Here is a 12,755-nt window from a genome sequence, read left to right as displayed (position 1 = left end):
AATATGGGGCGTAGATTTGGTTGACATGGTTTGAGGCAAACACATGCATATATAACTTCCAAATCGGTGACCTACAGAACGAGTTCCACATTTCCTCATCGTACTAACTTTTTGTGCTTGCAAATAGGATGATGAGGGTGTCAAACAGTAATTGAACTGTCCACGAACGACATTGGTTGCAACTCAGCTGAAATGTATACCAAAAGTAAAACATTTTTCATTCAATTGCCATTATTGAATTTATTACTTTTTTATACAATTGGCGCTATCAAACTAATGCTTAATTTATATCATACGATCGTTACTCGCATTTACTTGATTACGATTACAATATACATATACTCATAATTTAACGCTTAAAAAATCACAAAACTATGCGTACAAATATTTAAAAAAATATCATATCGCATGTCTGTCTAGCACTCTCACTCTCTTATTTGCGTCCTTGCAGCTATTACCCATATTTTCTCAACTTTACACAGCGATCTCAATACGAAATTCTTGCATCTTTCTTACGATTCCATATCATTGGATATCGACGATCGTTTTGAGATGGCAGTGATAAAATTTAATTGTTCTGAATATTCCATATAGACCCTTTGCCACTGTGGATGCAACTTTATTATATTTAAGACCGTTTCCAATAGGGTTCGCTTCTCCACATTCTGAAAATATGACGATGCTCGAATTAGTTTCATCGAGAAAAACAGGGGGTAAAATCATAATTCCAAGTTTCAAGTCTTACCAAAATTTTTGATTTATCTGCTGACTCTCCACAATACGTTGGTCCCAGTAGGTCGTCTAATAGCAGTCTTATTCGTTTTTCGGTACCGTGCTTGGCTAAGTGATAGCCTAACATCAAGTACCAATACTTTAATTCCTCAGGGGACTTTACGGCCTCCGCCAGTTTTATTTGATTCTCGATAAACGAAAGTTTCGCTGATATCTGCCACTGGCTTGTGTTCCTAGATGAATATCATAATAAGACTGACAAAAACAACAGTTAAGAAAAAAGAAAAACTTACAGATCTACCACATTCGTACCAAAACTATTTGATGCCGTTTGAATAGACATAATAGGATAAGTACGAATGTTTCGCTGAAAGTCTTTTGGTATGGTCGACTGTAGCCCGTGTCGAATTACTGGGTCTTTTGAATTCAAGACCATCCAGCATTCCATCCCTTTTGAATATGAATAGGAACTGCCATTGGAGAACAATACAAATGGAATCCCATTTTCAGTTATTGTAAATTGAACCACTTGGCCGGATTTAAAAATATCGGCGCAGGATGATGTTATGTAAATTGCTTGTTTTTCTATATTCCAAACGCGAAGCTGTCCACACTCTGATATAACACCACCAAGAACTCCTAGTGGGCACTATTTTGTAAACAAATGTCACGCATTAATTAGAGGAAAATCTGGGCAATAGACAAGGTAATACTTACAAATGCACATTGTGTGGCAGCCGTCGCTAAATGAAGAATCGGCAAAGCATTTATACCAGTTCTAATATGTAAAAATCTTATTGTTCCGTCTTGGCTGCATAGCAGCACATATTTTGCGCATAAACTAAAGTTTACAATAGGCGACCCTGATAATTTGGATTAATTTGAGTAAAATTGGTTCCAGTCGTTGTAAAAGCACTCGCACTGTCTACTCACCTATTAGTGTTTCCCAGAGCTTCTCGTTTGCACCCAAAGCCCAACAAGTCACCTTACTCAATGGCCCTAAAGTTGTTGTTACGTTTCCGTTATGAACGTGAACTCTAAAGTCACTGACTTGCTTTACATACTCCGATGATGACGCTCCTCCACTTTTCACCGTTTGCCCTACATTGAGTCGCGTTGGACCGGTTGGTTTCCGTTCCGTTATATTCTGTGCATTTTGACTGGACGATGGTTGAGATCTTGATATTGCGGAGCTTCTTGCCGGGGCCGATGATGTGTATGGGGCTTTTGTTAGACGATTGTCTAAGTGACTGAAAAATAAGTTAACAGTTAAAAAGTTAGTGATGCATTTGCAGTGAATTGGTCTTACGCCTGGCCTTCAGGTGTTATCGTTTTGCTTGAGTTTGTAATCACCTCGGCAACATGATCCGCGCTTTCCTCAATCCTTTCAGAGTTAAAGTTTCGAGAAGTACTGTTGAGTTCTGGTGGTTCTGTTGATTCTCTATTAATTTACAAAATTTATTTAAGAACGTCCTTATGCATCAGCTTTTCGATAATTTGTTACCCAGTGTCTTGGTGTAATGGAATGAACATAGGCGTTATGCGGCGTTTGCCATCTGCGGTTCTTGTCTCAATTTGTTTACTAATTGCTTTGACAGGAGTCGAAACGGAAAATGTTGTTTGTTCACCATTGAAATGTGAATTTAGCGATGGTTGAGAGGTTTTAGGATGTGGCATTGTGTTTGATACAGACGGAGGTTTCAGCTTTTCTTGTGTAATATTCAAAAGTTCAGCATTCTCAATTATCATATCGCGTCCCGGTGAAGCATGCACATCTAGGGTCGCACTCTTGCCATACATTCGTTGGTAAAGGGCATTCTATACAAAAATAAACTCTTAGTTGGCACAATGTATTATCCAAGTGAAAGCGTATTTTTCACTATACACTTTAAAACTTATAATTAAATATTGACGATTTGTAAAATCAAAATAAATCATTAAATTTGTCATTAACCGGTCAAATTTAAAAAATAGGAAACCAACCAACCTTGTCTTCTTCTGATAGTTGTGTCCCTAACTCCTTATCCGTAAATTGCAAACAAGCGACGGAGCCATCTCCGCTGCAAGCCAATAAAATGTATTTGTCGGGGCCCCATGATAAATCTAAGACACTATCCTGAAACAGATCATGGATTACGACAAGCGGTCGCTGCAGAGCTGTCATCCAAACGGATAGTGATCGGTCTCGCGATCCAACCGCCAAACAACAGTACTGTTGCGATTTATTCGATTTCTGTGTTTGCCGCTTTAGTATCGAATTGTGAAAACGTACACAAGTCACCGCCTTTCGATGACCGACAAAATCCTTGTCACATTTCCAACCTTCACGTTCAATGATTTGTGCAGTTGGTCCTCCACCGTTCATAGCATGTGCCGATACTAAATATTGACCATCCGGAGACCATGATAGTCGTAAGATATGTGTTGTTCCACCACATTCTTCGAATGGTTCGGTAATTATGTTGCTGCATGTCCAATCTGATGTTCTCCATATTCGAACGCTACGATCGTCACTCTGTGAAGCTACAAACTTTCCCACAGGATCCCAGGCGATACCTTTAACGAGGCCTGTGTGACCTTTGAGAACGGTTATCATAGATGGTAAGGCATGAACGTCCCAGATGATTATCGTATTATCTACACTGCAACTAGCTAGCCAACGATCCTGCGGAGACCATGCTAAGTCCAAAACATCACCAGCATGACCACGAAGAGTGGAGATGCATTTCCATGTTTCAGGGTTTTTCGTTATTCCTCCTGATCCGAAAACACCGCTGGAGCCCTGCATTATAATAATAAACAAATGTAACTGTGCATTGCATTGATGACGCATAGGCGTGTTAAAGTACACGGACAATTTTATTTTAAAAGTGGGCAATCTTTATTGCAGGAGAAACTATATAAAAATAGATGACGGCGCTCATAAAATATTTGCCCAATTGAAGTCGAAACTATACGAGATCGAATAGGGCTCTGGTTTTTGAGCAGTATATACATGCATACATTTTTACAAATATGGAGAGAATGAAGTTTATAGTTTAGCTCGCACTTATCTCTCCCCCTCGGACACCACCTTGTCGTGCTGGGAAAGCTAGTACTTCTACAGTAAGGATTTTCAAAAAGATATGAAGAAGTTTCCTTCAGCCATAAAAGAGAGGGGACTATCGGAAAAATCTTACCTGTTAGAACCTTCTCTTCCGCTTCTACCAAGAAAAGCGGAAAAAAGGGAAGTTGGTCATGTAGACGCAAAAGAAAAAAAGTAGGCGAAGTTTCTGGGGAATGAGGTTATGGTCGTTCCTACACCACTAAGTGTGGCAATATCACGAAAAATTAGACGCAAGGAAGCGGACCTCCCGTTGGAAGGTGAGGATAGGCTGGTAGCCTTGGTGAGATCCACACTAGACGCAGCAGACTTTATAGTTAGTGGCGGTTTTCACATTAGACTACACTTATGTCTGCAACCATAAAGGTTAATCGAATTCTGCAGTATGCCAAAGCTTCTTCCTATCTATTGGCAATAAGGCTGGCAAAGTTGCAGGACTGTCCATATATACCTTGTGATCGTTTTAACAAAATCTGTGCTATAAGATCAGTAAAGGGAATTAAGATCTTCCATGAGAGATCTTCGAAACCGGGAGTCTACGTTCTGATGTCAAAATTGTTAGAGACAACCATGCTAAGATAATTCTGTTCGCAGAACCTTGGGTTAATGGCAAGAGGAAAAACGATACAGTTGCCTTTACCCTATGATTGTTTGTGTCCTCCGCCGACACAGGAACTAATGTATGCAGAATCAGTCGGCGTTGAACTCTTAATGGGTGTGTGATGCGAACGCTTAGCATATTTGTTAGGGCAGTATCACTTCAGCTGATCTGATGACCGCAAACATAGGATGCGCCCCTACGTTCGTGGTACCAAGAAGAAGTGAAGTAATTGGCTTAACTGTTTGCACTATAAAGTTGTTAGAGTTGATTAGATATTGTCGAGTCCTAAATGAAGTCTTACTCTCAGTTCACCATCGCATAGAATTTAGTCTGACTATTGCATGCGAACAGCCTGTAATACAAAAACGGAATCAAAGAAAAAACAGATTGGATAAAGTTCAATGAACTTCTTTGCAACAAAGTTGAGCTATCTAGGTGACCAAGGACTCCTTTGTTGGCAAAAGATCAATTGGGAACTCTGAATCCGACACTTTTAGAGTGCTTTGAAGAGGCTTGTTCTATTTCTTGAGGCTAAAGCAGTAAAACGGTTCTATGATGGAACCAAGAACTGCAAAGACTCAGGGCAGACTCAGCAATAAGAACAAAGACTGTTTAAACTTTTGGAACTTAAAGCGTAAACATAAGGGATTCGTAAAATATTTGAAACAAGGCTCCTTTAGAACATACTGTGAGCAACTGAAAGGTGGAAGGAAGGCTTTCTGGCTATGCGAAACCCTTAAAAAGGATGAGTTGGCCATTTTGGGATATCTTTGAAAACCGGATGAACTCCAGAGTTTATGCAATTCCACTTACAATACATAAGTGTTGTAAGTGGAATTGGGTACGGCGAGAGCGGTTTGCACCAATGAAAAGGTGAGAGCTGCTATACAATCCTTTGAACACTTCAAAGCATTTGACATGGATGGCATCTATCCAACGATGACAAAGGAGGATACAGAGCACTTAGAGCAACTTCTAAGAAATATTTTTGGAGGATGTCCTGCTTTGGGCTACGTGCCTACTCCTTGACAGAATGTTAAGGTAGTCTGTACACCTAAGCCTGGGGAAGATGACTATTCAAATCCAAAGAACTTCAGACAAATCAGCTTAACATCATTTTCGGCGAAATGTCTGAAGCGACTGGTTCAGTGTTACATTTGTTAGAAGGCGTTAGGATCGCACCCACTAAATGAAAACCAACACGCTTACTAGCGTGCAAAGTCTTGTGAGTCTGCTCTTCGTTCTTTAGTTTCAAAAGATAGAGGTGGTAACTCTGAAAGGCAAGTACGCGATGGGGGTGTTCGTGGACATTGAAGAGATGTTTGACTGCGTGTCCCATGGTGTTGATGAAATTTTATTAGGTGGGTCCATGTTATGCTAAAGCAGAGATTGCTGTGTGCTGAAGTGAGTGTTGATCCGAACCTAACAACGGAAGCGACCAAAGGCTGCCCTCAAGGATGTGTACTATCGCCACTTCTGTAGGTATGTTCATCGTCTCACTACTATGCGAACTGCAAAATCTGCCATTATACGCTCAAGCTTATGCGGATGACGAGGCTGTGCTAGTTGTTGGTGGAGATCTCGGGACGATGGGTAGAAGTACACAACGCCGTTGATTTGATTGACAATTGGAGCCTCAGGACTTTCAGTAAGTTCAAATAAAACCACAATGGTATCATTTACAAAAAGGAGGAAACTTGCCTTCCAGAGATAAGGGGTATTACCCTTTAACTCTTCGAAGTAGTGAAATATCTGGGAGTTATCCTAGACAAGAAGCTTCTTTGGAAAAAACATGGAGAGGTATGATGAAATGAGCTCTCGCAGGTTATGGCCTGTGTAGTCGGACTTTCGTCTCGACATGGAGACTTGGGCCTCAGGTAGTAATGTGGATATATGTTGCCATCATTGTGTTGTTGTTTATGTTCGCTTATGCATCCGTAGTGTTAAGGTGAATTAAAAGACTTTTGCTGTAAATTAACTACACTGCAAAGAAACGTGTGTCTGGATATTATCGATGTCATAAGCACGACAGCGCAGCTCTGAATGCATTACTCAATTCGCAGCCCTGGGATTTGTTTACTCAGAGCACTGAAATGAGAGCAGCTCATAGACTAATTCTATTAGATCTATGGGGAAACAAGGGGGCACAGAGCATTAGAAGAGTTATTGGGAAAACTGAATCCAATTTTCGCAATGCCTTCTGATACATCTGTTTGGTAGAATATATGAAGTTATCTTGAAACGGAAGGAAAACTTGGATGAACCAGAAGCATGCGTGTCAGGAAATGGAGTCTATCTCTCAAATAAAAACGTTAAGTGGGACAATATGCAACGGTCTTTCGGTGTTGAAGTGTATGCGATCCTAAAGGCGGCAAGGGACGATTGACGAGCGGTTGATACAGCGATAGTCAAGTTGCCTTGATGGCGTTGAGCAGTACTTTGATCACTTCAAAATTTGTTCAGGACAGGAACCAGCAATTGTGCTAGTAACATTATCTAATGCTGCTTTTAAAAACTGGATCAAGCTTTCCATAATGGAAAGTGGCAGAGCCTTAATGCTGCGAAACTCATCAAGCTGTCGAAAAGCAGGAAGACTGGTAGAAGTATTGTGGGCGTTCGGACAGGCTATAATTCATAAGCTGGGCATAAGTTCAGAATAGGAATTCTCCAAGGTGATACGTGTCCATCCTGTAATGAGGAATCGGGGCCTACAGAATATTTTCTATGCAAGTAGACGCATCAGACAGATGTTTGGTGCTGATGTGCTCCAACTACAGCGGGCAGCATCATCTCCACTTACGCAAAACCAGCAATACATAAACGAATTTGGGATATTCCGTTAGATGGATGAATCGAGTACAATAGATCACCAGGGTCTGCGTGCTCATAGCCTTGACCTCTCCCTCACCTCACACACACACGCAAATGCTTCATCAATTTTGAAAAGTATTAATTGAGCCCTTTCATTTAATACCCCACATGACTTTGATGCGCCTTTTTCGTCAATAGAATCTGCCCAGCACTTTCAGGGTTTTCATCCTTCTGTTTTCCCTTCATATACCCGAGTGTCGCATTGAGCAGTTTTTCGGAAGTTTGTGTTGGGGTCCATATTTCACATCCGTAGCGTATTACCGTTTTGTATACTAGGAATTTTGAAATACCTAGCGATACAAAGAATTCTCTAAGTTATAAAATAGCAATTAATCCTATAACCTAGAGGAATTTAAAATACTTTCTTCTCTTTCTTTAGCCTTTGTTCCGTTTACTAGCGGGTCATCGTGTTCGGTTGCCCTATTTTATTTTATTAAAGGCCTAATCTGGATGTAGTCGTGAGGCCTTCAAATCACCATCCAGCCTATCGGCCTCTTGGTCGTTTACTATCAACTTCGATGTTCAGACCAATCGTGGTAAGTGAATTCTCATTACCTGACAATTCCATCAAAGACACCCCTCTCGCAATTTTTCCACGATCGATACAACCCCATATCGATTGCAGATATCCTCATTTCAGATGTGATTAAAGCGTGTCAGGCCACTAGTCTAACGCAACATCTTCGTCTCTATTGCCGTAAGATACCGTTTGTTGTGTTTTATAGTCGGTCAACACACAGAACCATAGAGGGCGACAGAACGGACGATATTGCGATTAATTTTTGATTTGCGTTGCGGACTGCCGTTTTAGATTTAGTTGCAGACCTCCACTTCATCCAGGTTGCGTTAATGCGTGAAGCAATTTCAAAATACAGCTCTCTATTGGCTGATAGCATTGATCCGAGATATTTAAATCGCTCAGTTCTGGGCAGGTCACTGCCATGGACAGTGATAGTGCCTTTTTCATTGGGAGCGGTCATCAAAAATTCAATTTTATTCAGATTCAATCTGAGACCGTGTTGCATGAGGCGATTATTCCATTTCTGGACAAGTTGCTCGAGATCATTTTTGCTATGATACGCTAGAAAAACATCATTACCATAAAGCAGTGTATAGGACGCTGGACGTTGGATGTTCCGTGTAACAATATCCACAACAAGAACAAAGAGGAGTGGTGAAAAGGCACTTCCTTGAGGAACACCGACAAAGGCGCGAAGCGGTTTAATACACTTGCCACACTTCGAACTTTACTTTTCGGATCGTGGTAGAGCAATTGAACCCAGGACACGAGTTACTCTAGTACTACGTGTTGTCGTAGAGCATACCAGATGAGTTCATGTGGCACACGGTCAAACGTTTCCTCCAATGCAATGTAAAGAGGGCAATGTTTCTCCATGAGTAACCGTGCAGCGTGTATTGCGTCAGTAGTTCCGCAGTTCTTGACAAACCCGGCGCGAATACGGTTGTCAAAAATGCGTTCAAAAATCTTCATGATATGGGACAGCAACTGGATCGAAGGGTAATTTGAATTTTCTGCTGGGCTACCTTTCTTTTTTCATATTGGAAAAGTGGTACTTCCTTAGCAGTCAGATGGTTTTTTACCTACCTCAATAACCCATTTAAAGATTTCACTAAGCCACTGTATTGGGTCCTAGCTTTTCGCTTTCCAGAGTTCAGACGCGATGTCGTCTAGTCCTGTTGCTTTCCCCAATTTCATTTGTTTTATTGCTTCCTCGACTTCAGCGGCGCTGACAGGTGAAATGGCTCCAAATATCGGCCATGCTTGTGGAAGTGGAGGACGAACAAATTCTTTCGTTGAAATCCGCTCGAAATATTCTCGCCATCTATCCGTCGCGGCTCGTCGGTCGGTAAGCAAAGTAACACTCTTGTCATTAACGCAATAGAAGTGTTCAATATCTTGTTTGCGTTCGTGTCGGCATTTGGTGAGTCGATACAGATCTCTCTTGCCACCCGAGTGTCCACTTTATCATAAAGATCTTTGCAATGGACCGCTCGAGTGACAGCGATCGCTTTCTTTGCTTCTCGGTTAGCATTCTTGTAAATTTGCCATTGACCAGCGTTTTATAGTTGAGGAACTTGTGGTAGAGGCGTTTCTTTTCACGGATCTTTATTCCAAAGCCAGGTAACTCGGTTTATAAACCGCTTACCAGTCTTGGTGACCCCGAGGATTGCATAGTCCGCTTTCGTAATGGTTGCTAATCGTGTAAGTGAGATAATTTCTTCTTCCTTCTCACGAAATCGCCATCATTTGAAATCCTAAAGTTTACAAGCACAGTGTAGCCTTCAAAGGGCACAATAGTTCTTCAGAATGCAGTGTAATGTCCCCTGACAATTTATTAGGTTATTGGGACTATCCTGTACACATATAATATCAAAAAATATATAAAATAAAAAACGAAAACAGACGATCATCACAAAGCACCACAGTATTTTCTTCGTACCATTCTACCAAACGGACTTTAGTTAGTTTTATCCGTACAAGGAAAACAATACATTGTTGGAACCTCAAAACTGATCAAGGAGAACTGCTCGAAAATACAGACAACCAAGGAAATCCGCATCCCGGGTTGACGATGAATGTTAGCTAGCAACGGAACGGAAGAATGCCGCATACCGAATAATGTTGCATTTTCAAAGAACGCAGGCACGCGCAGAGACTTATCACGAACTCCGCCGAGCGGAGAAGCGACTTCATAGATGGAAAAAGGAAGCCTGGGAGAACCAACAAGTCTGTGAACTAGAAAAGTACAGGGAGTAACCGCACCAGGCGCGCAAGTTTTACCAACAAGCCAGCAAGATGAAACCTTATACACCACGCTGCTCATCCTGCCAGGACAAAGAGGGAAATCTGATTTCCGACAGAATGGGAATATTAGAGCGATGGGTTGAGTACTTTGATGAGCTGCTGAACAACCAGAACATCGGCGAGTTGGAGGTCCCGCCAACTGAAGACGACGGACAAATACTGCCACCACCAAGTTTAGGAGAAACAGTCCGTGCAATTCATCGGCTAAAAAATCATAAGTCGCCTGGAGCCGATGGAATTACAGCCGAATTGGTTGAATATGGAGGCGACCAGTTACACCAAGTGGTTTATCAACTTGTGCTCAAGGTATGGGACAGCGAATCAATGCCTGACGATTGGCAACGAGGCATTATCTGTCTCATACATAAAAAGGGAGATATCACACAGTGCAGCAATTATAGAGGTATCACGTTGCTGAGTACCATCTATAAGATATTCTCCATTATCTTACTAGGCCGGATAGCCCCATACGCCTAGAACATCATTGGCCCATACCAAAGAGGCTTCACTCCAGGCAAATCAGCAACAGATTTTGAGATTTTGTCTGTGCAAGCGATGGAAAAACTGTTGGAATATCTACAACAGTTGCACCATCTATTCATCGACTTTAAAGCCGCCTATGATAGCATAGCCAGGGTAAAACTGTACACGGCCATGAGAGAATTCGGTATCCCGACGAAATTGATAAGGCTGACTAGGCTGTCCCTGACAAATGTGCGAGGCCAGATAAAAGCAACAGGATCACTCTCAAGACCTTTCGACATCAACAACGGTCTACGACAAGGGGATGCTCTATAATGCGTCCTCTTTAACCTGGCCCTCGAGAAAGTGATCCGTGATGTTGAGGTAAATGCAAGAGGTACGATCCTTTTTAAGTCCACTACTCCCAACTACTGGCCTATGCTGACGATATCGACATCATGGGAAGAACCACCCGAGACGTACAAACTGCCTTCATCCAGATCGAGCAGGCGGTGGGGGAGAGTATATGGTGGCAACGTCAGCACCGAAAACCAACCAATCAACAACATCGAACCGCACTCGTCAAACGGGAAGAATAAGGATAGGAGAATATAACTTTGAGACCGGTGATGATTTCTCCTATCTAGGGTCGAAAATCACAACCGATAACAACTACGATGATGAAATCCGCGCACGGTTGTTGTCCGTCAACAGAGCCTATTTCAGCTTACAAAAACTGTTCCGCTCGAAACGTCTCACCATAGGGTTAAAGCTCTTTCTGTACAAGACTATGATCGTGCTAGTCCTCATGTATTCCTCGGAGACTTGGGTTCTTAGCAAGAAGAATTGCGAACTCTTAGCCGCGTTCGAGAGAAGAATCCTTCGAAGAATGAATTTTTGGTCCCCTACATGAGGATGGACGATTCCGTAGCCTAGATAACGACGAAATCTATGCGCGATACCATGACCGTCCCGTTGTGGATAAAATCCAGCTCAATAGGTTATGGTGGGCGGATCCCTTAATCCGTATGGATGAGGAAGATCCCACCCGGAAAGTCTATAAGAACAATATCTATGGTAGAAATAGAAGACGAGGCACACCCTACTTGAGATGGAGCGACGGCATAGGTCAGGACGCCAGACAGCTTTTGGGGATATCGAATTGGTGGACCTCGGCGCAAAACCGGGATGTCTGGAGTTCCTTATTAAGGCAGGCCTAGACCGGATACCGGTTGTTGCGCCGTTGGTGATGATGAAGGAAATCCGTAACTAGACAAAGTAGGTTAAATATATCAATAGCGCTATCCGGCATAGGACCTCTATGAACTTAATATCTCACCTACAACAACTAACTCCAACCAAACACTTGCCTGAGGCTCGCGCGATTTCAGATTTATAGGAAGGACATTTGGATAACACAGCAACTATAGGAAAGCATAGAAGGACAATAAACAACTAAGCGGCAATATATCCTCTTGTTTAGGTTCCATTAGGCAATTTCCACTGGAATTTTGTGGGATTCCAAGGTCTAAATCTAATAGCATCACGTCCTGTAATTACCTTCGACATCTTCCAAATCATCACCAATTTATCATCCGATCCTGACGCCAACATCAATCCATTCTGCGACCATCGCACACAGTTGACACACGCCAGGTGGTTATCCATTTGGCAAAGAATCTTGGGCACGGTGGAATCCATCTCCGCTTTTTCGGAGAGCACCGGCAGCAGATTCCAGATAACTACCCGGCCGGAATCATTGCCCTGGCCGCCGGTCGCGAATTTAAGGCCACCTTGATGTACGTCCACCGAGAAAATAGGTTTATCTGCAAATATGTCAATTCGAACATGTGTTATTCGCTATAGATACTACCGGGGATCGTCTGCGAAATGAAAGCCGCAGAAATTACGGAAACCTACCATCGTGATGGACCCACGAAGGCTTCAGCAACTTCATAAGACACGAATATAAGATTTAAGTGTGTAAAGTACAAAATCGCCCGGTCCGCCGCCAGCTCAGATTCAACACAACGATTGACAGATGTAAACACTTTATTTATCCCGCGCGAAGCTGACCGGCCGCCCGTCCATTCATACAACAATCTCACCAAAATGTCGTCTCGTACTCGACACCGATTCAAGCACGCCCTTCACACCCA

At 42.3% G+C, this 12,755-nt stretch overlaps 1 protein-coding gene across 1 annotated transcript; it reads right to left on the bottom strand.

Annotated features, from left to right (window-relative positions):
* Window positions 1-226: 226 nt before the first annotated feature.
* Window positions 227-12,733, bottom strand: LOC119657540 (protein HIRA homolog). The gene is made up of 10 exons (XM_038064482.1): window positions 12,517-12,733; window positions 12,157-12,422; window positions 2,720-3,514; window positions 2,237-2,550; window positions 2,042-2,173; window positions 1,666-1,982; window positions 1,450-1,595; window positions 1,026-1,381; window positions 746-965; window positions 227-665 (listed from the first exon to the last, which is right to left on the bottom strand). Exons 1-10 carry the CDS (start codon window positions 12,551-12,553, stop codon window positions 513-515), a joined length of 2,736 nt encoding a protein of 911 aa, XP_037920410.1. The 5' UTR covers window positions 12,554-12,733; the 3' UTR covers window positions 227-512.
* Window positions 12,734-12,755: the final 22 nt, after the last annotated feature.

Source organism: Hermetia illucens, chromosome 5 (assembly GCF_905115235.1).
Source record: "Hermetia illucens chromosome 5, iHerIll2.2.curated.20191125, whole genome shotgun sequence".
Classification (NCBI taxonomy): Eukaryota; Metazoa; Arthropoda; class Insecta; order Diptera; family Stratiomyidae; genus Hermetia; species Hermetia illucens.
The sequence above is the reverse complement of the archived record's forward strand: the minus strand, read 5'-3'. Positions and strand labels throughout refer to the sequence as shown.

Coding starts and splice junctions, on each gene's coding strand:
- LOC119657540 (XM_038064482.1), bottom strand. CDS start 12,553: ATGAAGTTGCTGAAGCCTTCGTGGGTCCATCACGATG. Junction 2,174..2,236: donor CCATTACACCAAGACACTGG/GTAACAAATTAT, acceptor GTAAATTAATAG/AGAATCAACAGAACCACCAG. Junction 1,596..1,665: donor GCTCTGGGAAACACTAATAG/GTGAGTAGACAG, acceptor CCAAATTATCAG/GGTCGCCTATTGTAAACTTT.